Consider the following 25,403-nt stretch of genomic DNA (forward strand, 5'->3'; position numbering starts at 1 on the left):
TTTTAATTGAAATGTTTGTCCTTTCAGTTTAATTTTTTATGTTGGGGGGGGGGGGTTTCAGAGGGAAGGCAAGGGCAACACAAACCCTCCTAATGGCTGCAGGTAGCCTACCCAATTCCAGCCTCTGCTCTAAAGAGATAAATAGATAATAAGCCAACCAAGGATAAACATTTTTAATCCACTGGTTTAAGTGAAACAAAATGCATGCCAGGATCCAGTACACCCTGGAAATCGTGCCAGAAAAAAAACCTTGGCAGGCCCCAGAGGAAGTAATGGGGCATGCCACGGGAACAAGCCCCATTAGTTCAAGAATACATGTTTTTTCCCTTATGCAGGGGGGTCCAAAATAGACCCCTACATAAGGAAAGACACACTGTGTTTTACTTTCCCAGGGATACACCTACAGTTGGGGTGGACAGGTGTTGTTACATGGTATGGACTGCAGCTTCCATGATCCCACCTCATTAGTTATTGTAAGGCTGATGTGAGTTGCACACCAACATCAGGAGGTCCAAGGTTGCCCATGCATGATCCATAGAAGAAAATACTTTATAGGTCTCAAAGTAGTATTACAAAACAAATTACTTAAACTGGCCTAAATAGTTCATTTGAGTGCAACATCTGGTGTTTTTAATTTTGCAGCTTTAGTAATCAAGCACAATACAGTAAGAATTTCCAACACTTGAGATTTTTTCCCCCTCTATTGACTAAACTTTTAGGAAGAATGTGAATAATTAATGCTATAATTCTAAAATTGGGTCAGTCCAGTTGCTGAATCATTTATCTTGTGACTAGTGCAAGAACAAGAATTGCCAGCCCAAAGCATTGATCAATAATGCAGTATGGACTGCTTTTAGTTTGTGATGAGCATAACTGAAAGTTTTATAGCAGCTTTAAAGTGCAACCTCCTTCATTCTACAGTCACTAGTTATGTACAACAATTTCTAATATTTACATAAACAATCAGCCCCCGCCCCAGAAGTTGATCACAGAGTCACACTGGAGGACCTAGCTATTCTTAGAGATGTGTTCTTCAGGTTAAAAAATAGCATTCATATTATTTTATTTATTTATTTATTTATTTATATTTACCGATTTCCCATTTTCATGGAGTGGGACTGTGTCACTAAGCACCGTGATTGTGGCAAGGGGGTGGGAAAGACCGTATACACATGTACATACATGGTTTTCCCAATGTAAAGTATATTGCAGATTGATCGTTTGCAATGTGGGTCTAAAATCTAGACCATCTCACGTCTTTGAGGACAGAAGTCATACCATATATGCCCGACTATAAGTTGACCTCATGTAAAAGCTGAGGGCAGGTTTGGGGGCCAAAATTATGCATTTTGATATGACTCATGGATAAGTCGAGGGTAAAACTTAGGGGCATGTAACAAAGGAACTAAAGAAAGAAGCAAAGGAAAATGATGCCAAACAACTTACAAAATTCCAGCAGGCATAACTGCTTGTGCTCTTACTACAGGCTGGATAGATGACAGAGGAGAGAGGGGTCTGTGCTTCTAGGACAGATTACACTCTTCCCTTTTACCAGGGGATGGTTCCTTTGTTTTATAAAGTTAAGGTGAAGTACCATGGATAACCTGACTAAAGTTTTTGGGGGTCAATTTTTTGACTAAAATTTCCAGACTTATACAGTGGGACCTCAGTATCCACAAGCAATCCATTCTGGAGCTCCTGCGGATACGAAAACCCACAAATGTTCAAGACTCAATGTCACCAATGATGGTGCGTGCCACCCTTAGGACAATGACATTTCAGGCAAACCTTTGCTGTCCCCACTCATGGCATGTGCACATGGCTGTACAGCCATTGGGGATAACATGAGTTCAGGTCTGTAATGGGGACATGGCCATGTACATGCACTACCACTGGGAACAACAGGGGCTGTCCATAATGGTGGCGCAGCCACATGTATGGGCCACCACTGGGGACAACACAGGCTTGCAGTCCTCAGATGCTCAGATCTGTGGATGCTAAGTCCATGGATACTGAGGTCCCACTGTACGTGAGTATATACAATGGGTCCTTGTTATCAACTGGGGTTTGGTTCCAGGACCCCCCATGGATAACAAAATCTGTGGATGCTCAAGTCCAATTCAATCCAATGGCATAACAAAATGTTGTCTCTTATATAAAATGGAAAATCAAGGTTTGCTATTTAGAATTTATGCTTTTTCTGAATGTTTTCAAGCCATGGATGCTTGAATCCATGGATAAAAAATCTGTGGATAAGGAGGGACGATTGTACAGTAGATTCAAAGTTTATGAGCACAGAAATATATCTCCAGTAACTATGTAATGGTATATTTTCAACAACTATTTGGAAAAGTGAAAAAGATTTACACACCCATTTGCTCATGCTGGGGTAGTCATGTTCTGGATCAAAAAGGTGCTGATGAAGTTGGTATTCTTTGCTGAACTGTGCTGTATCTGGTGTGTTTTCAAGGCATCCATCATTAACTACAAAAAAGAAAGAAAGAAAGAAAGAAATCTGAGCCACTTGACATTTCTATAAAAAAAATAAGAAAATGACAACAAGAACATGTGCGATGAATTTTATTATAAAGGAATGGGAAATAAGAAAATTGCACATTTTTCTTGGAAGCAACACTCTTAAAAGTAGTTTGAAATAATGTCCACAATTCCCTGGAACAGATATAAAATAAAATTATTTTTCTACCCATTGCTTCCTACACAGCTAAAGATTAGTGTGTAAGTAGAAGAGATAGTCATTCATATATAGTTATCTGTAATTTGTATTTGTGTTCATACTAATAAACACTTCTTCCACATTTTTCGCCTTTTGTTCTGTAAGTTGCAATCAAAATGTTAATTTCTTTCCAGAACAAGGAAGCAAGGTTCAGCAGTTGATCCCAGACTAATCACAGACTTTAGGGAGGTGTCCAGTGTATCATCTAGTTGGATTTTCTGGAATCACATTCAGTTGGTGCGACTTGATGAGATTATTACCATAGCCTCTAAGTGTTGGGTTGGGGATGCAGCAACTGCATGCCATGCCCCCAACCCAGTACAAAAAGGACCTGCAAAAAGCAGCTCCTATCTGCACCACTATAGGGGAACCACAAGCCCTGCACTGCAGCCTTATGAAGCCCCTTGCAAGCAGCGCTGTTTGGGCACTGCGCATGCGCGACGGCATCATGGCACCCATCAGGTTGAGCACGTGCCAAGTTGGCACCCAAGTGCCGGCACAAGAGCTTCAAGTGTGTAAATGTTCCGCCCTTGCTAAACCCTAGTTTGGGTCCAGGCCAGCACAAAGTCCTGGTCTGTACACCCTCTAAATCTCAATCCCAAGAAGATGGAGGCTCTGTGGATTGGCAATTCTACAGTCTGGGAATTGGATAAACAGCCTGCCCTGGATGGGGTTGCAGCGCCCGTGAAGGAGCAAGTGCACTGCTTGGGAGTACTCCTAGATCCAGCCCTGTTCCTGGAGGCCCAAGTGGATTATGTGACTCAGAGCGCTTAGTGCCAGCTTTGGTTGGTGTGTCAGCTATGGCATTTCCTGTCCAGAGATCACAACCACAATATTCCATATACTAATAATCTCCCAATTAGCATACAGTAATGTTGGGCTGCTTTTGAAAAAGATCCAGAAGCTGAAGTTAGTGCAAAATGTAGCAACTCAACTGATGACTAAAGCCAGCCTCATTACATTTAAAATCCAAATGGCTTTGGACCTCAATACCTGAGGGAGTGAATTTCGCTATATATGCCTGTCTCAGGATTAAGGTTTGCTTGGTGGGGCTCTCCTCTGTGTCCCACCAGTGTGGCCAATGTGTGGATGTGGGAGGGGGCTTTCTCAGCTGTGTAACTTCAATCATGGAATGTTGCCTCCCCCTGGAGGTCTGACTGGCACCGATTTCATTTGAGTGCCAAGTTCAAACCTGGCTGTTAATCAAAGCTTTTGTTCCTCAGTGATTATTCTCAAATAATAATGTTCTGAATTTTAAACTGTTTAATATATTAAATCTGTTTTAATTCATTTGTTAACCATTTGTTTTCATTAATGTGTAAGCTGCCCTGAGATCTTTTTGATATTGGTCAGGCCAGAAATATATCATTGTCGAGCAAGAGTCCCCCAGCACCACCTTCTGAGTCTGCTCCTCCAGGAACGAACAGAGCCACTGTAAAACAGTACCTCCAAGCCCCATCCCAGAGAGGCAGCCCAGAAGGATACCATGGTTGATGGTACTGAAAGCCGCTGTGAGGTCCAGTAGAACTAGCAGGGACATACTCCACCTGTCCAGTTCCCTACATAGGTCATCCACCAAAGCAACCAAGATTATTTTAATAAATAACAACCTTGAATCCCCTTTTGGGAGAAAAGGGGATATAAATTCAATAAAACAAAATAAATTAAAAAATACATTTCTGCACACATGGATATATACATTTATATGCATATGGGAAAATCTAAGTATTCAAGTCCTCTGAATAGTTCAACATATTTATACCAGATCACTGGCCCACCTCCAGAAAATCAGGGCTTTTCAATTAGCTAAACATCTGCTGAAGACTAGAAGTTGTGTGTGTATTTCCACCATGAGTTAATTGCAGTAGTCAACTAATATTGGAAAAAATGGTAATGAGGCTCCTCTTGTATTCTGCCAACACATACTTACTGATGTTCTTGAAACACTTAAAAAGTTCTGTTCTTTCACAGAGAAAATAAATTAGTTATCCCCTCTTCCATTATTATTATTATTATTATTATTATTATTATGTTTATTTATACCTCGCCTTCCTCCCAGTTCAGGGACTTAACATTACACAGTTGTGACTGGTCAAAATACAATACAATGGCAGAAATTTGTTTGCCTTATCTTCAATATACCTCCTTGCCAATAATAACACTTCATCACTGTCTGCTCAGTGGAGTATGTCTATGTCAGTTACAGATATTATCAACTCAATATTGACAGACTGTAAAAGAAATCTGCCAAATTCTGCAGATGCCTCTTTGATCCAGGCATAAACTGGGGAAAGGCTTCACAAGTGCCAGCTCTTCTTGATTTCCCCCCCCCCCCCTGACTCTCAGGGCAGCTTTTCTATGTAAAAAAAAGTAATTTCTTCAATATATCTGTTTATTGCCTGTTCTTCTAGTATGATTATACTTTTAAATAAACTATTTGATGAATTGTATCAGTTGTTATTGGGTTCCTCAAAGTCATTTTATACTTATGACGACCCTAAGATGAACCTATCACAGAGTTTTCTTGACAAGTTTCTTCAGAACGGTTTGTCATTGCCATCATCTAAGGCTGAGAGAGTGTGAATTGTCCAAGGTCACCCAGTGGGTTTACATGGGCAAGTGGGGATTCAAACCCTAGTCTCCAGAGTCATAGTCCAATGCTCCAACCACACCACACTGGCTTTCAGAGGCACTATTATTTCCAAGCTAGTTCATGATTGAGGGGGCTGCTGGGTCATGTCTTTTAAATGTAGCAACCTTAGAGGTACTACAGAACAAATTTACCAAGTGAAATTGCTACTTACGGAAAGGAGAGAGGCTACCAAATAACAGCATTGGTTTCATTGGTGGACAGCTTAGATGCCAAAATATTTGAATCCAGCCATACATCTTGCTGGGGAAATAACTAAGAAAAGCTTGTATTTCAATAAACCAGCCACACAAGCCTCACTAAGGAAACTCTCTAATATGTTTAACATGTACATATATTCTTACCTAGGCACACAAAAGAGTTTATATTTAAATCTCAGAAAACCACTCGACAAAAATCTTAGTAGAATATGATTCTGAATTCAGAGGGAGTTCAAAAGCAATTTCCAAGGACTGTATCAGTTTTGCATTTGGATGTTTCATCTTGGAGTCCATCAAGACTGGCCAAAAGTCTCAGAATTTGGTAGGAGTTGTAGCTGCATGTAAATAATGTAATTGTTTGTTTTGGTATCCACATGACATTCTTGTCCCATTTTTCCCCCCTAAAATTATTCCCACTGCAGGGGGTGGTTTTTTGTTTTTTGATTTCCCTGTCCTGGGAGTTTCCAATACAGGCCAGGCTAAATGTCATATGGCTGTTCTCATTGCCCTGGTTCCACTCATTAATATTTTGGACAGGTCAAAGATATTAATAGCAATAGCAATAGCAATAGCAAGTACATTTCTATACTGCTTATTAGTGCACTTAAGCACTCCCTAAGCGGTTCACAATGTGTACGCTAATTGCCCCCAACAAGCTGGGTACTCATTTTAGCAACCTTGGAAGTCGATCCTGAACCCCTGGCTGGTATTGAACTCAGGTTTGTGAGTGAGAAATGGAACATGGGAAATGATTCTTCTCTTTAGTTGCCCAAACCCATTTTATCTTTGACACTGGATATACACTGGAATAATGACACCTTGAATGAAACCTGTATGTTACACATTTGTCCAAGAAGAAATCCAATCTACAGATTACATACCTCTTCATCTCCTCTCACTGTCACTGCACATCATCATCTTCTTAGGACCTAAGCCAACATCCCACTGTGTTCCAACCATTTAAAATGTTTTCATGGTTTTAATCTTTTCATGGATTTAAGTTAAACATGACACAAAAACCTAATTTTATCTTTAGAGCAGGGGCTGAAAACAAATTCTGTGAATAACCCCAAATCTTGCATAGTGTGTTTAAGTCATGTGTCAGTGCAATGAAATATATCTCATACATCCTGTACCTCTATTTCTGTGTGGCCAGCATGGCCATCACCATCTGAAATCAAACACTGACCAAACATTTAAATGAAGACAATGGTCAGAGTTACAGAGTCCAGCATGAGTTTGTACAGCGTACCCACGCCAACCTCACACTTGCTATCCACAGATCTGAGCTTCCATGGACAGCAAGCCCTGGCATTTTCAATGGGCATGCATGCATGCAGCCATGCACATAAGTGCGAGCATGCACATGCACCCATTGAAAAGAATGAGACTTAAGGTCCTTTGTTTTTTTGCTATCCAGAGGGGGGCAATTGGGAACAGATCCCCCACAGATAGCAAGGGGCAATTGTATACCCTTCCCTCTGAACTTACTTCTGTTCTCTAGTGCTCATTAGTCCCAAATATCTTTTCCACCTTCTATCTCCTCTGTTCCAAAACCTACATCTCACAAATAGAAAACACTTTTAAAATAATGCATGCTTTAATTTAAACGAAGTAGATAATTTACTCTGATCAGGGAATGTGGATTATTTCATCTTGTAACTTAGATCTAATTTTTAATGCAAATGTATATCACATTTCTTCCATCAGTAGCACAAAATAAATTAAGAAACTTCCTATTTAACATTTCCAGAACTCAATGCCAAATGCTGGCAGGAATCCATGCAGCTTACCTGTTTTTCCAATAGGGCAAGGATTGGGAGGATCTGGGTATCCTTGATCTTCACTGAAATCTTTAGGTATGTTGTCACCTGTCAGCTCAGCTACAATATTTGGGATATTTCCATAAGGGCCCAAATGCTGCAGACCTTCATGTGCACCACCTAATGGGAAAAGAATCATACACACAATCTTTTTTAAAATAGATTGAGGAAAATCTTGCATTAGCTTTGCTAAGACACAACATGAGTTTTGTCAAGAGAGCAAAAGTAATGGAAACCTTGCCCTGTTCCAGGGCTTGGGAATCTCATGGCCTTCCAGGATATGTTAAACTCTCATCAGCACCAGACACATAGATGGTGGTCAGAAATGTTGAGAGCTATAGTTCAACAACATCTGGAAATCTACAGATTCCATACCTCTTCTTTATCTCCTCTCACTGTCATTGCACATCATCATCTTCTTAGGACCTAAGACAACATCCCACTGTGTTCCAACCATTTTAAATTTGAAACTGTACTCTTGAATATGTTTATTAACACTTGCCTCAGATATACTGTGGTCTACAAAGAAAGAACAGCAAGAACATGGGCAACTAAAGTCAACATCATTTGTTTGGAGAGGTTTCTTGATGATATAGATTTTCATTCACCCTGGTCAGGATTCACAGCAGCATTTTTCTGCATGTCTGAGGACCACAAGCTAATGCTTAACCCTATGAGCTACTGAATCAGTGAATAGGTATTTCACAACTGCTTCATCAGCACCGAGTAACATTTTGCTGATATCATAAATTAGCTAAAGCACACGGTGTCAGGATAGCAACATAGGTCAACTTTGCTATATCTAAATACCCTAAAGGCATCAGATCCGCCTGATCTTGGAAGCTAAGCAGGGCCAGCTCTTGTTAGTACTTGGATGGGAGACCACCAATGAATACCAATATTTCAGAGGAAGGATCTAGCAAAACCACTTCTGAGTACTGTGTATTCCTTGATTAAGAAATGAAGAAGAAATTCCTTGATTATGAAATTCATGGTAATGCCACAAGTTGACAGGTGACTTGAAGGCACATATACACACACAAAGGTTGTGCCAGAGAACCAGACAGAGACTACACAAGATGGGGAAATAAATGCATTGTAGCCACCATGAAGTGTCCTCCCCTTACGTAAGATCTAGCAGAAACTGGTATTCAGCATAGTAAAACAAACTTGTTTCCACTCACTTCTGATGAATGCAAATCCATTTTATGCCCCATTACAGAAACTACACATAACTTCAAAATTTTCATGGTGGTATCATTATTTGTCAATTGCTTTTGACATCCATTGTAAAATCAGTGAATTTTACTTCTGTCTTAAACTGTCAAGAACTGCCTCCCCAACCCCACAGTTTAGATAACCAGCCTTCTGTATTTCAAACAGCAAGAACTTCATTACAGTAGGTGTTAGGGGGAAGTTGTTTGTAGACGAAACTGCCATCATCTACAAAAATTAACAATGTCCCACCCTAACATTTTGCAGCCTTGCACTTTTGAGCAACTTTACAGTGTTTGCAAATCATATTCCTTGTAAACTTTCATGAACTGTTTGCCTAGTAAAGGGTTTTAGTGACAGAAACAAAGTACTGACTGCTTTATTGCAGACAGTAATTCAAACACACATTAATTCTGGCACTGTACTTCTGATGTTAGGCTTGTTAGACAGTGCAGCTCCAAAGTCAAAATAATGAAACATAAACACGTTATCTTGTTAACCACAAACATTAACAGAAGACTGACCTCGATACCACTGAAAACAACGACTGAGGATACAAAGGAAAGAGTGGTGTGAGAAAGTAGTGAGAAAGTAATGCACAACAGTCACCTCAGTTCACCCACAGCTTCTCCACCCTCATGGAATCTATCTATGGAGCCAAGTAGAGTACAGGAACTGCTCCTTTACCTCTCATTGGTAGTAATACCTAAACTCCATTTCTTAGCCTCTCCAACATCTATGTGGGTTTGACCACTGGAAAGGACAGGGTGTTTTCTTAGTGGTTCCAACCTTTAGTCCTTCAGATGATTTGAACTTCAGCTTCCTAAATTCCTGACTGTTGAGAAAGTTGGAACTGGGCTTCTGGGAGCTGAAGTCCAAAAGAAATGAAGGACCAAAAGGTTCAGGGGAATGAAAACGTAAGAGTGTATTCAGGACACCCCATGGATACCAAAATCTGTGGATGTTAGGGACTAAAAGAATACAAAATAAAATGACAAAATGCTATGTATGAATAATCCTTTCCCACAATATGGATAAACAACTGCTCAGCTAATTAACACAAAGAAAGAACCCCTTGAAAATCTATAGTGAAATTAGTATGAATTGCTCATAGCCCTTGAAAGTCAGACTACATAATGGAGTTTATTGCACAGGCCCCTGGAACGGGCCTTGTGCGTTACAAAAGGGGCCGGGATGGGCACACAAAAGTCCCCATTCCATTCCATTCTCTTCCGTTCCGTTCCCCATCCATCCCACAGGAGGTGTTTTTTTGAGAGTTATTCACCATTCTCAAAAATTGCCTCCCATGGGACGGAAGGGAATGGAATGGAGATTTTTGTGTGCAGTAAAATGCATCCCCCACTCGTTCCGCACTCATTCTTGGCCCCTTTCATTCCATTCCCAATCCATCCTGGTGCGATAAACTTCAATATCTCCAATCTCTTTTGTTATGGCTCCTGGCTAATAGCAATAGTCTGAACATGAGATCAGGTTTTTAATGTTCTCCTAAGTTGTGGTGTTGCACTATCAAAAATAATGAAAGTTTTGGAAGATAAATGCCAGATGGTGATGAACGTTAGGCAGACTACATATTTTGTATTCACATTTTGGTTTAGGATACTAGATGAAGATTGAAATCCTAGTATTCAGCCTTGGCTATGACTGAATTCCACTGAATGCAATACAGTTTTTTTCTGAGAATATGCATCATTACATTGCAAAAGGTATATACTGTATTTTCTGGTGTAGAAGACTACTTTTTAACCCAGCAAAATCTTCTCAAAAGTTGGGGGTCGTCTTATAGGCCGGGTGCTGAAACAACTGAGCCGGACTGGAGAATCTGCAGTCGCCGCATATGTAACTGAAGGGCGGAGCAAGCTGCAGGCATCCAGGACACCCGGAGTATGGAAAAAAGAGCCGTGTTTGCAATACCACTCTGATAGTCTTGGAGACAGGGAGGGCTGGGCAGGCAGGGAGAGCTGTCCAATCCAAGCAAGCTTTGTATACAACACGTTTTCCTGCTAAGTACCTGCATGTCATAAGCATTTGAATTAAAATTACTATATTGAAATCAAATCTGATTTTTTTAAAAAAAAATTATTTGGTTTGCATTGGAAGAGAGGTAATCTTATACAGCGAGTATATCCCAAACTCTATATTTTAACTGGAAAAGTTGGGGGTCGTCTTATACACCCAGTCGTCTTATACGCCGGAAAATACGGTACTTATACTTACTCTAAAGCTCCCATCTACTTTCATACCACCCTGCAGCAGATTGTTAAACGGCACCATAAGAGACTGTATAGCAATATGAATATGAAATACAGAAGCACTATAGCTACTAGTATATTTAATTATTACCTTCTTTTAAGGAATGATAGGAAATCTTCAAAGAAAACCCAGTCAGCAGCAAATAAATTGTTGTTAACATAAAACTTTGATTTGTAACACTAACATCTTTAACATTATTCCATTACACTCTTACAGAATGCATTTGGACTCTGATTCACAAACAGTGCACCATCTGCTGACTAAAATGTATATATAAATAAGTGGATTCTGAGAACCTAAAATTCAGCCCTCAACAACCACCTAATGTTTCAGCACAGAACAGCAAAGCATTTATCAAGGAAACTTGTTGAAAGTTATTTCAATAACAAAGCTTCTATCTACAGCATCAACAATGTTTGAGTCTCATGATTATTTTTAGGTGTAGTTCCCAATCTCAGTGTTAAATTAGAGAGCCAGCAAGATGCCACAATTAGAATGTTTAACTTTGGCTTAGTGATGAATTTGAGATATAAAATATATATTGACATAAGAATTTGGAACAGGAAAACAAGCAGAGATCAGAAGAGATACTTCAATGTTTTCCTGCTACTGGCTACTCCTCTCCAAACACCTTATCCCTATGCTTCTTCTTTCCCAAGCCACATGCCACATGGGATTAAAATTTAGGCTGCCGCCACACTGTACACTACAGTTTAACACCACTTTAACTGTCATGACTCCATCTCCTATGAAATCGTGGGATTTGTAGTTTGTTGTGATTCCAGACCTCTCTGAAAGAGAAGGCTAAATATCTCACAAAACTACAAACCCCAAAATTCTATAGCATTGAGCCCTGGCAGTTCATGTGGTGCACCCTGGTGGCGCAGTGGCGCAGTGGTTAAATGCCTGTACTGCAGCCATTCACTCAAAACCACAAGGTTGCGAGTTCAAGACCAGCAAAAGGGCCCAAGCTCGACTCAGGCTTGCATCCTTCTGAGGTCGCTAAAATGAGTACCCAGACTGTTGGGGGCAAATTAGCTTACTTGCTAATTAGCTTACTTGCTGTTCACCGCTATGCTCTTTGGAACAGCGGTATATAAATAAAAAACCAAAAAACTGCATTAATTCTGCATCACAGCAGCAGCCTGTATCACACCAACAAAACAGAAATAGCATAAAGTGATTTTTCACTTTATGTTTTCGTGGCTAAGGGCCCTGTACATCATATTCTTACTACCCATTTAGTAGTACAGCAAGTTTTAAGGCAGGTATTGTCTGAGGCTAGGAGATCACATTGGAATCCAGGAGATTATGGCCTGGAGGGAGTGAAAGGACAGGGCTAACGCCATCGGGCCTGAAGAAGAAGAGCCCTCCCTCCTTGCCAACTGCCATCTTCTGGACTGGAGGGAGTGAAAGGACAGGCACAGCACCATCAGCCTCAGTTAAGAAGAAGATCCCTCCCTCCAGTCCATCTGCCTTGGTCCAGGCCTCAGAGGGAGAGAAGAACTGCTGGACCTGATCCCCTTCCCCACCACCATTTCCTTCTCCTTTTGTGTTGTGTCTTTTTAGATTGTAAGCCTGGGGGCAGGGAACTGTCTAATTAAAATAATAATTGTAAGCCGCTCTGAGAGCCTTTAGGGCTGAAGGGTGGGGTATAAATACCGTAAATAAATAAAATAAATAAATTACTGAGTGCAATGGACCTTTGCCACAAACCTCCACAACAACAACAAAAACACCCTCATTTTTTTGTTCCCAAACATCCTCTAGGATGAATGGGGACATTTTTTGCCATGTTTGGAGACATCCCAAGCCATTTTAGGCCAAGAGAGGTCTTATTTACAACAAGAACTGGCCCTGAATTTTGTTCACTTCCTATTTTTTTTTTTAAAAAAAAAGACCTGTAGCCTGCAGGCTACATTTTGCCCACTCCTGTTTTAAGAATCACTATAATATTTGAAGTTTCTGACTTCTGGTGATCATGGAGCAAGATTTGTTCAGAGGACGTTTGCCTTTGCCTTTCTCTGAAACTGAGAGAGTATGATTTGTCCAAAGTTACCCAGTGGAATTCCATGGCTGAGTGGAGGTTCAAACCCTGTTCTCCAGAGGCATAGTCTAACACTCAAAACACCATGTGGACTCTCCTACAAATCCACATACCCACTGTGGATCATTGCAGTTACATAAAGAAACTCTTCACCAGTGACTTCTAGAAACTGGCTGGTTCATTTATTTAAAAATTCCACTCGATTTTCCAGTTTGTTGTTGCTGCTGTTGTTGCTATGTGCCTCCAAGTAGTTTCTGACTTATGGTGACCCTAAAGTGAACCTATCACAGTTTTCATGGAAAGATTTGTTCAAAGAAGTTTTGCCCTTGCCTTCTGCTGAAAGTGCAACTTACCCAGGCCAACTGGGTATAACTCATGCAGTGGGTTTCCATGGCTGAACCAGGATTCAGACTCAAACTACTACAAAGTCATAGTCCAATGCTCAAACCACTTCACCACTCCACTATGGTCCTCTCACTTAAAAAGACAATCTGTAATAAAAATTACAGAAATAAAGGCGCGGCCTGCACCCATCCCATTTCTTGCCGGATTGGGGCCAGGGCAGCCTCACTGGCAGCCCAGAGGCCCCAATCTGGCATTTTTTGGGACCATGGAGAAACGGCAAAATACCACTTCTCGATGGTCCTGAAAATGGGTGTACTTGGGGCTTCATGCCCCAGGACACCCCGACAGGCGCAGCCGTGGGAGAAAAAGGCCACCCAGCTCCTTTCTCCCATGGCTTTGTTCAAGCGGCCATCTGGTTGCTGTGCTGGAACAAAGCTTGCGGTGCCGCAACAAAAAGGAGCTACCTCTAACAGCTCCTTTGTTGTGGCGCTGCAACCAGGAAGTGGTACCTATGTGCCATGTTTGGGCACTCAGCGGCGACACCGTGTAGATGGGAGGCCGCCATGATGCCGGCGCAGTTCCATACTAGGGTTAGGGAGCGTGCGGATGGTGTGCATTCCCTAACCCTAGTATCAGCACAATTACACCGCTTTATGGCGGTCTGCACCCCGCCAAAATCTCAGGAGGAACTTCGTGACAGTCAGAGCTGTTCAACAGTGGAATATGCTGCCTCAGAGTGTGGTGGCATCTCCTTCTTTGGAGGTTTTTAAACAGAGGCTGGTTGGCCATCTTTTGGGGGTACTTTGATTGTGGGTTCCTGTCTGGCAGAGGGTTGGACCCAGTGGCCACTGTGGTCTCTTCCAACTCCATGATTCTATGAAAATGCAGTTACTAAAAGAGAGACAGAAGAAACAGGAACAACAATGCTACTAATGAAAAGAGGAGAATAGCTAAGGTAAGTCAGAAACCTGGCAAAATAGAATGGCCATGTTAGTATGTGCCTCCCTTCATAATTTATAATCCATATTTTATGCAGCTTTAATCCTTGGTGAAAGCATCTGAGGAAGTAGACTGAAGTCTATAAAAGCTCATGCTGCCAACTTCTTTCTTTCAGTTAGTCTCAATCCTTGGTGAAGTGGTACAAAGGATTTTCACCTGTCCCACACAATGCAAGCAGTTTGAACAAACACTAGACTAAAAAGGTAAAACATTACTGCAAAGTATTTCTGAGCACACATTCATTGCATTCAATTAACAGAACCTACATAAGAGATAAGAACTTACATAAGAGACAATGAATTTAATGGGAATTAGTCCTGGGTAAGTCTGTGTAGGATTGCACCTTTAATCTTTAATTATTATCTTTGACTTTGATTTGGTATCCAAGAATGAACTAAAATGTCACAGTCTTCTGCATATTTATTACAGTCTGTGAAATCAAATCAAAGATAAATTGCAAGATAAACTACCTAACCAATTTGCATATAATCCTTGATAGGAATCCATAATTTAAGAGTATCACAGAATGACTGAATAAAGTATGTTAAAATTTAATAATACAACATAGATTTACTAATCTAAATCTAATAACAATAATGTCTATAATAATTAAAAGTGATGAACATTCACCTTCAATGTTCTGTGGGCCTACAAGATTCATAGCTTGATGTGCTGGATATTCAACTCTCGGTCTGGCAATGCCCAGTTGCTCCATTACTCCATGTAGAAGTCTTTGGATATCAGCTTCAGAGACTCTGTCTGGACTCCTAGGACTGTGGCTAAATGTCAAAGCTAGCCTGAAGGCCACAAAAAGTAAAACACTGCAGAGAAAGGTTGAGCTCATGGTGCTGTCAATCTGTATCTTGCCACCTGTTGCAATACAAAAATGAATAAATAAATGAATCTGGATATGAAATACCACCTGCTTTCTCCATTTTGTTAGCTTCTCTAAAGTAAATTATTTTCTGAGACAGTACTGAAATTGAGGAAAAAAATATGTATCTTAGTGCATTTTGATCTATCTTACAGGACCATTGTAAGAATTACATCTAGCTAATACATGTAAAGAGGTTTGAACATTTGGATGCGCCATGCAAATGTTAAATATTTAAGATTGTACTATAAATATTAATAAATATCTCTATGTAGGAAAAAGCAAACAGCTGTGTACAGGTTTTCATTATATTCACCTATTTCACTACATGCATATATAGTGAGAACAGATACAGATTTTCTCGATATGTATGAACAGATACAAAGTTTGTGTACATGGAACCACTAGAAAGGAAAAGTATCACTGTCTCAGTTAACCATGAAAAAAGTTTTATGGGTTTTGTTTTGTTTTAGTATTTTGGATTTCAGAATTCTGGTTAAGGGAAGCTCAACCCACAGTGTGTCCAAAGCTATCTGACATGTGAGACCAGCAATTTTCTTTTCTAATGTGCCAGGGATTGGTACCATATTTGTGCTACAATTTTGTCTCTTTCCTGGAAACTCACCAGGGGTCAGCAGTGAATGGCTCAAAGACTGGTACCAGTCCATGGGCCATCACTATGAATAATGCTGTTCTAAGGTATATACACTAAAACAGGGCTTTTATTATAGGAGTGAACAACTGATGACCCTCCAGATATTGTTGGACTGCAATTCCCATTAAGCCTTGCTAATGGTTATGCTGGCAGAAGCTAATGGGAGATGTGCGGCAAAGCTGTTTGGAAAGCCACAGATAAATCAATAAATAAAGAATGTACATAGACTGTTCCATTTTATCTTTGTTGGGCCTGAACTTTCCTGATAATGCTATTTTCTCCTAGTGTATAATAGTGTTAAAGTTTTATTCATTAAAGGGCATTTTAAATTAATCTACCCAAGGTATGAGACCCTTGACCAGATTTGAAATCAGAGGTGTCAGTGAGTGGGTGCGGGGGGTGCAAAATGTACCAGGTGACACTCTAGCAGGGGAGGGGAGGGTAACACCACTGTTCCTCAAACATCAGCCTTTTGGCTGAAATGGGCTGTGGCATTTGCTTGTGTCCCTTTAATGCACTGAAGAGAACATATGAGTGGGGCAAGGCTCAATGGAAGGAGAAAGAAGAGTCCCCAGGTTTTTAAAAAATACTAAAATTTTAAAATATTTTTTTTAAAAAAGAAATATATAATTTTAAAATTTGCTTTAAAAATATTACATCTTACCAAATTTTAACTGTAACCATATGAAATTATGTACATGTAAATATATTTAAGCTGTGTATAATAATTGCTAGTTGTTTATGACACAATTATTACCATTACATTCAGTGCTATATAGGAATTACAATTTATGAGTAACATTAGTAGAAAAAATATTACTACAAATTCTATATGGTGTGGTATGGTAGAATCTCAGTGTGGGGTGACACCATGAGTTACCACATTGGGTGATGCCAACATTAGTGACACCAATGTTTGGAATCAGCATGCAGCCACAGATATGATTTGGAAAGTCTTTATTAGAAAACTGAACATTTTCAACATAGATGCATGTATTCCTTCTTCATTTTATTCAAGAGACTGGCAACATGTCATCGTTCAGCTCATATAACAAATATTCACTTCACCCTACCCCCATCTCTCATCCTAGAACAAAATGTTTTTGTTTATTCCCCCATGATAGGATTCACCCAATGTGAAGGGATTAAGCATGTAAAATCCAGAGAATCACTATTTTTCTAATCACAGAATAATGGTAACAACTCTGTAAAACCTACTAGGGAAGTCCCAGATGTTTTATTTATTCAGTCTGATATGTACAGCAAAACACTATCCTGTTTACTGAGATCATTCAGGAGTAGCCATGTTGGCCATATAGAAAATCCAATAACACTGAAAATTCACCAAACAGTGATACCTTTATAGGACCAACAAAAATGCACAATATACATGTTGCAAGCTTTCGAAGCTCCACTGGCTTCTTCAACAGGCAAGGTGTTTAAACCCATAAGACATTAGTCATAGGCCTGCATTTTTTCTGTTTCTGTTTTCAGTTCAGATGTTATAGAAGGGTATCTCTTGCAGGCTGGCACCTCCTCCTTCTGGCCATGTGGCAACTTGCAGATTCTCAGAGTCCAGGAAATTTAACATCCATTAGCAATACAAAAGAGATTTTTACTGTTTACTGAAATGTTCACTCAGATGTTTATCTTATGGAGCCTAGTAAGGCATTACATCCCCAGTAAATACCCTAAAAGTACCAGATCTCCTCTAATGTTGGAAGGTAAGCAGAGTCAGCCCTGGTAGTACTTGGATGGTAGACAGCCACTGCATACCAGGAACTGTAGTCTATATTTCAAAGGAAGGAACTGGCAAAACCACCTCTGAGTATTCCTTGCCTAAGAAAACCCTGTGAAATTTGTGTGATCACAATGTCAATGGGCAACTTGAAGTCATATACACACACACAGTGGATACAAGTAACACAAGTGGTTTACATTTTGATTGATGCCTTCATTGAGTTTCCTCACAGTGGGTGGGTAATAGGTGGTTCAGCATCCACATATCATTACTAAGCAAAGTATACACATTACTATTATATCTAAGGACAATGTGGCTGGAAGAGCCCATCAAAATGAATGACAGAGAATGGCCTTTTAAGGCTGATTATGACATACATTTTAGTGTGAATATGTGCCTTAAAGCTTCCTGCTGATTTATGCTGACCCCCATGAAACCATAGGGTTTCCTTAGGAAAGGAATACAGGACTCAGGATTTGGGGTTTTGCCAGTTCCTTCCTCTGAAATATTGCCTGCAGCACCGGGTATTTGTCGTCAGTGTCCCATCCAAGTACTAACCAAGCCTGACCCTACTTAGCTTCCAAGATCAGAAGGACTCTGGTGCCTTTAGGATATTTAGGATCCCCCAGCTGGTCCATGGAAACCCATTGGGTGACCTTGGGCAAATCACAACATCTCAGCCTCAGGGAGAAGGCAAGGGCAAAACTCAGAACGAAACTTGCCAAGGAAACTCCAGGGTGGGTTCACCTCAGAGTCTTCATATGTGGAAAGGACTTGAAGGCCCAAAATACATGCACACACACACACACACACACAATATATATATATATATATATATATATATATATATAGAGAGAGAGAGAGAGAGAGAGAGAGAGGTATACTTATATTTTTGTATATATTTTGATACAGACATCTATATATATATATATAATGATTATATACACACACACACTTGGAAAGGTGTGTGTGTGTGTGTGTGTGTTTGTGTGTATAACATTGCTCCTTTCCAAGTGTGTGTATATAATATATTATTATTATTATTATTGCCACACACTGTGTGTATGTGTATATATATATATATATATATATATATATATATATATCCTTATCCACATATTTTTTTTATCCATGGATTCAAGCATCCACAGCTTGAGAATATTCAAACAAGGATAAATTCCAAATAGCAAACCTTGATTTTCCATTTAAGGGACACCATTTTGCTTTGCCATTATATTTAATGGGACTTGAGCATCCATGGATTTTGTTATTCATGGGGGATCCTGAAACCAAACCCCAGCAGATAACAAGGCCCCACTCTGTGTGTGTGTGTGTGTGTGTATGAAATTATTATTATTATATACACAGTTGGAAAGGAGGGAGGTGTGTGTATGTGTATATGTACATCCCTCCTTTCCAAGTGTGTGTGTGTATAATAATTATATATATGTCTCTATAAAATTATGTATGTATGTGTTGCCTGCCTTCAAGCCCTTTCCATATATATATATATATATATATATCCCTGTATATCATCCCTGCTTTCCAAGGAAGGGGTTTGAAGATGAACCTCCCCCTCTTACAACTCCCTCCTCTCTCTCTCTCTCTCTCTCTCTCTCTCTCTCTCAGGGCAAAAACAAAACCAAGCAAAACACACTCAAAAGATGAAGCCCCCCCCCCTTGACAACTGCCCTGACGTCACCACGGATCAAAGCTCGGCCTTTGGGAGCTGGCTCTAGTCTGCAGCTGCCCTCCGAGCCTCCCTGCTCCGGCCCCTGCTGCCTTGCCTCTGACGCAGCCACCCTCAGGGCTTCCTCCTGAAATAAGCCTCTGGTGCCCATGGCCAAGGGAGCCCAAGAAGCCAAGAGAGGCCATCCCAGCATCCTCCCCAGCATCCTCATCATAGCAGCATCCTCCTCCTCCTCGCCATCCTCATTGAACCGCCACCCAAAGCCATTTGGGCGCCTTCTCTCTCCATCCCCAAAAGGAGGCTTTTCCCAATCCTGGCGCGCCAGGGCTTCCCCAGTCCTCCCTCCCAGGACAAACCTCCCCACAGGCCCTGCTCCCCTTCCCAGCCTCAAAGCCTCATCTCTGGACGGCTTCTTCCTGGGAGGCCCTGGGGAAGGCCTGGGCGCCAGAGGCTGTGGCATGGAGAGAGAGGCTCAGGCCTCCCGGGAGGAAGCTGCTTCTCTTCCCACTCCCTCCCCAGTGCCTCCCAGTAAGAACCTCCCCGCAACTGGGAGAGGGCCTTCCTGGGGGAGGCCATGGGGCGCAATGGTTGAGCAAAGGCCCATTCATGGATTCCCCGCCAGGCTGCTTCTCCCCCGGCTCTCCAGCCCCGGAGGCTTTGGCGCCACACTCACCGCTGGGACCGGGAGAAAGCCACCGACTCTCGCTTCTTGGCTCAGGCGGAGAGGGCGGGCGGCGGCTGCTGCTGCTGCTGCTGCTGGGCGCAGGTGGGCGGAAGGGGAGGGATGGCGCCGGGATGCGCCGGGGAGCCTCTCCATCGCTCAGAGCTTGGAGGGAAGCAGGCCTCCGGAGGCCCCCGCTGGGTCTGGGGCTGCTTTGGGACACCTTCGGTTAGCTAAACATGTCCCAAGAGGCTACTGCTGCTATTATTATTATTATTATTATTATTAACATTATTATTATTATTATTATCCAGCTTTGAAGAGAAGTACATGAAGAGGAAAAAAGAAATACAAAGAGAAGAACAATGTGTGTGTGTGTGTTTTGTGTGCCTTCAAGCCCTTTCTGACTCATGGCCCCCCTATCCTAGGGTTTTCTTGGCCAGTTTCTTCAGAGGGGGTTTCCCTTGCTATCTTCTGAGGCTGAGAGAGTGTCACTTGCCCGCTTTCTTGGATTTTTTTCTATGCTCAAGCAGGAAATTGAACCCTGATTTCCAGAGTCATTGTCCAGTGCACAAACTACTCCGCCACACTGGCTCTCCAAAGAACAACAGACCTACAAAAAGTTAACAAAATAAAATGCAACTCAATGGCAAGGCTTATAGAGTAATGTAGCACTTTGGGGTCCAAATATATACTGTTTGCATGTCCATCCTTCATGAGACCCAGCATAATTTAACGGTTGTTGTAGTTTATGGTCAACAGTTCATCTTTACAGTCGGTAGCAAGAGCGCTTAAGAGCCTTGGGCAACAGTACTGGGAGACCAGGGTTCAAATCCAGGCTCAACTATGTAAACCCACTGGGTGACTTTGGGCAAGTCACACTCTCTCAGCCTCAGAGGATGGTAAGGACAACCCCCCTCTGAAGAAAAATGCCAAGAAAACCCCTTGATAGGGGGTTGCCATAGGTCAGAAACAACTGGAAAGCACAAAACAACAATGTTTATTCTTCAGTGGCGAATAATTAAAATGAGTAATGGCTTGGTTTCAAATCTTGTGTATACAATAGATGGATATATATAGAGAAAGGTAGGATTATGGGTCACAAGACCATATGCAAGAGCCCCCTCCCATCATTTCCTCAGCTCCCCAGGCACAAACAAAAGGCAAAACCATGTTAATCTGAAACATCTAGTAGCACTTTTGAGACTGTTCTTACATTGTTGTTGTTGACGTGTGCCTCCAAGTCACGTTTGGACTCATGGCAACCCAAAGGTGAACCTATCATAGGGTTTCCTTGACAAGTTTCTTCACAAGGGGTTTACCATTGCCATCCTCTGAGGCTTACCCAGATATTTCTCCAAAGCAGCACAGGATCATCTCTCCCCTCCACACACACACACACACACACTTTTGGTTTGTTTGTTTGTTTGTTATTATTATTAACTTTTATTTATAAAGCGCTGTAAATTTACACTGCGCTGTACATACAATCTTTTAGTTAGACGGTTCCCTGCCCTCAGGCTTACAATCTAAATCCTTTCAACAAACCTGTGAGCTGGCTTACACAGTGACTGGTCCAAGGTCACCTAATATGCTTCATACCTGAATAAGGATTTGAGTCCATTTTTATTCAGATGCTCTAATTATGACTTTACTGTGTATTGTGTATTTTGCCTTCAAGTCGCCTGTCAACTTGCAGCAACCCCATGAATTGCTTAGTCTTTATAGGCACCAGGGTCTGTAACAACCTATGCCAAATAAAAAGTGTAAGTCTTTAAGATGGCACAAGGCTTTGTTGATTTTGCTGACCCTGAGCAACATGGATACCTCCCTTCTATTCTATTTAGCTTTGTAGACTATGGGAAAAAATAACCACAAATCTGAATCAAGTGTAAATTGGGAATCTGTTTCAATGGAAGAGGAAATTGATGATGGTTCAAGATCCTGTTTTGGCTCTAAGAAGACCTCAGATGACCTCTCTTCACAGTAGCATCCCTCTCTCCTTGTTTCTGTTGTTCCCCCCATGCCATTAAATACATTTGCTGGAGAGAGACTTTACATCTTTTTTATGTGAAAGTAGTAAACATTGTTGCAATGATAGTAGCTTAATGTAGATGTAGAACTCATTACCTGTTTGCTTCCTAACAAAATCTACCATCATCTTTGTTTGATTGCCTAGAAATGGAAGGACTGAGAGAGGTAGCTCAGAAAGAAGGGAAGTAGAAAGTTCCCATAGCAAGCAGAATAGATTTAAATAAATAAAAAAAATAACAAAAGTCAAATGTAAATTAAGCTCCCCTTTGGCACTCCACATACTTCCCAAACAACTGTAAATCTACTGCTAAAATACATGGATTTTCATCTAAATAGTATTATATACATTGCCCTAGTCTTGCAAGAGAGAGCCAGCATGGTGTAGTGATTTGAGCAACCAAGGTTTGAATCCCTCAGCCATGAAAACCCACTGGGTGTCCTTGGGCATGTTACACTCTCTCAGCCTCAGAGGAAGGCAAAGGCAAACTCCCTCTGATCAAATTTTGCCAAGAAAACCCTATGATAGGGTTGTCCTAATTTAGAAATGAGTTGATGGCACACAGCAGGTCTTGCAGGCAAACCTTATGTACCTTCATCACACTGTTTGGCAACTGTTTTCTGCTGCTCAAATGCCTTTAACATATGTCAGTGTGAGGTCTTACAATAACTGTGATAGTTCAGAGTTTACTTTCTATTTATTTAATTTCTATCCAACCTTTCTTCCAATAGGGGACCTAAGGCAGGTCCCAGCATATGAGGTTGCACTCCTATATACAGTACATCTTTTTGTTATGTACCTGTGACAGATTCTCTCTCCAGCTGGCCTCAAACTTCCAGCCCCTGGGCTTCTGTCACTTACCTTGCCTCCCCCCCCCTTCCTTCTTAGATTGGGTCCTTGGGCATCAAAGTGACCCCCTATGTGGGCAAGGGTTGTTTTGGTGGGTTGTGGTAAGTGTGACCACTGTCCACTATCATAATAAGAACAAAGGCAGTTGTTTAAAAAGAACAAATAAATGAAAGTTTATTAAGACACATTTAGGGGTTATTCTCACTGGCAGGATAAATCGCTTTGTGATTCACTCCTGCCCTGGTTTGGAAAGTGATTTCAAAAGACTCCTAGTTCTCATTATGAAAGGGTTTTTTTGAGGCGACTGTGGTTCCCACTGGCAGCACTGCTTTAAACTCTCCTGTCAATCATCTGACATAAGCCCAGCTGGGAAACGGGGGGGGGGGTTGGAGGCTGAGAGAGTGTGAGGCTCAGATAGTGTGACAAGGAGGATGGCAATGGAGCAAGCAAGGGGGGAGCAGAGAGGAGGAGGAAGATGAGATGGAGGCAAGGCTGGGAAGGGAGCTTGGGGCTGGGAAAGGGACAATGCCAGGCGGGATGGGAGACGAGGAGGAGGATGGAAATGGAGGGCCCAGGGAGGCTTGTGAGAAGGAGGCATGTTTTCTTCTCTTTCTTGCTTGCTTTTTTTGGTAAATGCAATTAAGCGCTTAAGCTACAGAGTGGTTTAGCACCTTTGCAAGTAGTTGCTAAACCATTCTGTTGCTTAAACGCTTTTTTTAAAAAAGGAACCAAACATCACACCAATAATGACAGGCGGGCGTGGCATCTCCCAAAAATGGGGAGGGATGGTAAACACCCCTCCGCCATTAGTCCCTCCCCTCCAGAATGTTGTGATTCCAGTCTTTCATTCCCACTTGCTCGACAAGCATTGGAATCGCGTTTTTTCAAAAGAACCTCTTTTTAGCTGGTGTCTGGAAAAAAAGTTCTTTTGCCTTTGCCTTGCTTCATCATGACAGATTCAATCACATCACGACAGGAATTGGTTTCAAATGGGAACTAGGATCATTTAATTCACTCAGCAATCAGATTCTTTTTATAGTGGGAATGGGGCCTTAGATGACACATTAAACCCCAAACTCAATCACTCACAGCTCCCCAAAACCAGTTAGTTCTTTTCTCTGGCTGACCCTCCTGCCTCTATTAGCATCTGTTCCCTATCTCTCTGCAATCTTTCCCCCACCCCATCTGTGCTCTTTCAGTGACAAGCCTTAGTTTTGTATTAGTGGGACCTTGGTATCCACTGGGGTTTGGTTCCAGAACCCCCACTGATACCAAAATCTGTGGATGCTCAAGTCCCATTAAATACAATGGACAGTAAAATGGTGTCCTTTATATAAAACTGCAAAATTGTGGTTTGCTTTTCAGAATTGATGCATTTTTTTAATATTTCCAAGCTGTGGATGACTGAATCTGTGGATAAGGAATCTAAGGACATGGAGGGCTGGCTGCCCCCCTACACAGCTTGCCCAGTTCCTCCCTTCAGTGCCTCTTTGAACCCCTTGCCATCACTTTTGAGAAATCTTGAACAGGTAAGGTGCCAAAGGACTGGAGAAAGGCAAACATTGTTCCTCTCTTCAAAAAAAAAAAAAAAGGGGGGGGGGAGAACGTCCACATTACAAACCAGTTAATACCAGAAAAATATTAAAACAGATTAAAACAGGAGTGTTTGCAGGTATTTTGATGACAAAGAAGACAATGCAAAGGCAGCCTTATGATGGCAAGTTTCTTTAGTGTTTGACTTGACTAGGATCACCCAGTGGATTTATATGGCCAAGCCGGGATTCAAACCCTGGTCTCCAAAGTTATAGTCCAACACTCAAACCAGTAAGTATATCATGATACATTTACCTGCTGACAGATACTGTTTATCTCAGAGGGTCTTACATTTGAGTACACAGTTACTGGATTGCACTGTAATCTGCAGGATTGGGAAGTGTAGGGAATTCCACTATATGTGAATACAATTTGTTCATATGTGCATCAGTGTAACGAACCTGTGCATTTCCCTTGTGTGCATACATATTTTGATCTTCAATATTCCATTTAAGACTATGAACCATGGGAGGAAAATACTTATGAGAAGTTTATTTAGAGAGATATTTTTAAAATTCATCTTAAGAGGAGGAAACTGCTACACAGCACTGAGTCATATAGGAATGCAGCCTGTTCTTCTTCATTTCAAGGGTGCTATTGGATTCCTCTATGTTTTTATCTGGATTTAATTAATGTGGCCTAAATACCCAGTTCCCATCTGCTCTTAGAAACTAAGCAGTGTCAGCCTAGGACAGACCTCCAAGGAATACCAGGTGCTGTAGGCTACATTTCATAGGACTATAACCTGCTTCCTTCCTAGGATGCTGTTTTCCTTAGTGTATGTTTTCTTCAATCACTGGAGCATAAGGCAGGAGGGATGGAGTACTTGCATCTACTATGTAAAATGCCATACATGATCTACTGAAAGCAGGACACAGCATTCTGCTCGCAATACTTCTGCTTTCCAAAAATGTTTTTATTAAAAGGGAGACTTGGTAGAGATCAGTCCTTCAGAAGGAAACACAGCTATACATCAGATATACAACACATTTACAATAGGTTACTACAGTAAAAATTATATATA

General features: G+C 41.3%; 1 protein-coding gene across 1 annotated transcript in view; it reads right to left on the bottom strand.

Moving 5' to 3' along the window:
• Window positions 1-19,973, bottom strand: part of SCG5 (secretogranin V) — a 35,780-nt gene extending 15,807 nt beyond the window's left edge. Inside the window, exons 1-4 of the mRNA XM_089522006.1 lie at window positions 19,918-19,973; window positions 14,915-15,154; window positions 7,378-7,527; window positions 2,372-2,484 (exon numbers count right to left, since the gene is read on the bottom strand). Coding sequence (XP_089378132.1) covers window positions 2,372-2,484; window positions 7,378-7,527; window positions 14,915-15,128 — 477 coding nt within the window. The 5' untranslated portion in view covers window positions 15,129-15,154; window positions 19,918-19,973. The remainder of the gene's footprint in view (window positions 1-2,371; window positions 2,485-7,377; window positions 7,528-14,914; window positions 15,155-19,917) is intronic.
• Between the last annotated feature and the right edge of the window lie 5,430 nt (window positions 19,974-25,403).

This window comes from Sceloporus occidentalis, unplaced genomic scaffold (genome assembly GCF_023333645.1).
Source record: "Sceloporus occidentalis isolate IW3139 unplaced genomic scaffold, rSceOcc1.0.p SCAF_4, whole genome shotgun sequence".
Lineage (NCBI taxonomy): Eukaryota > Metazoa > Chordata > Lepidosauria > Squamata > Phrynosomatidae > Sceloporus > Sceloporus occidentalis.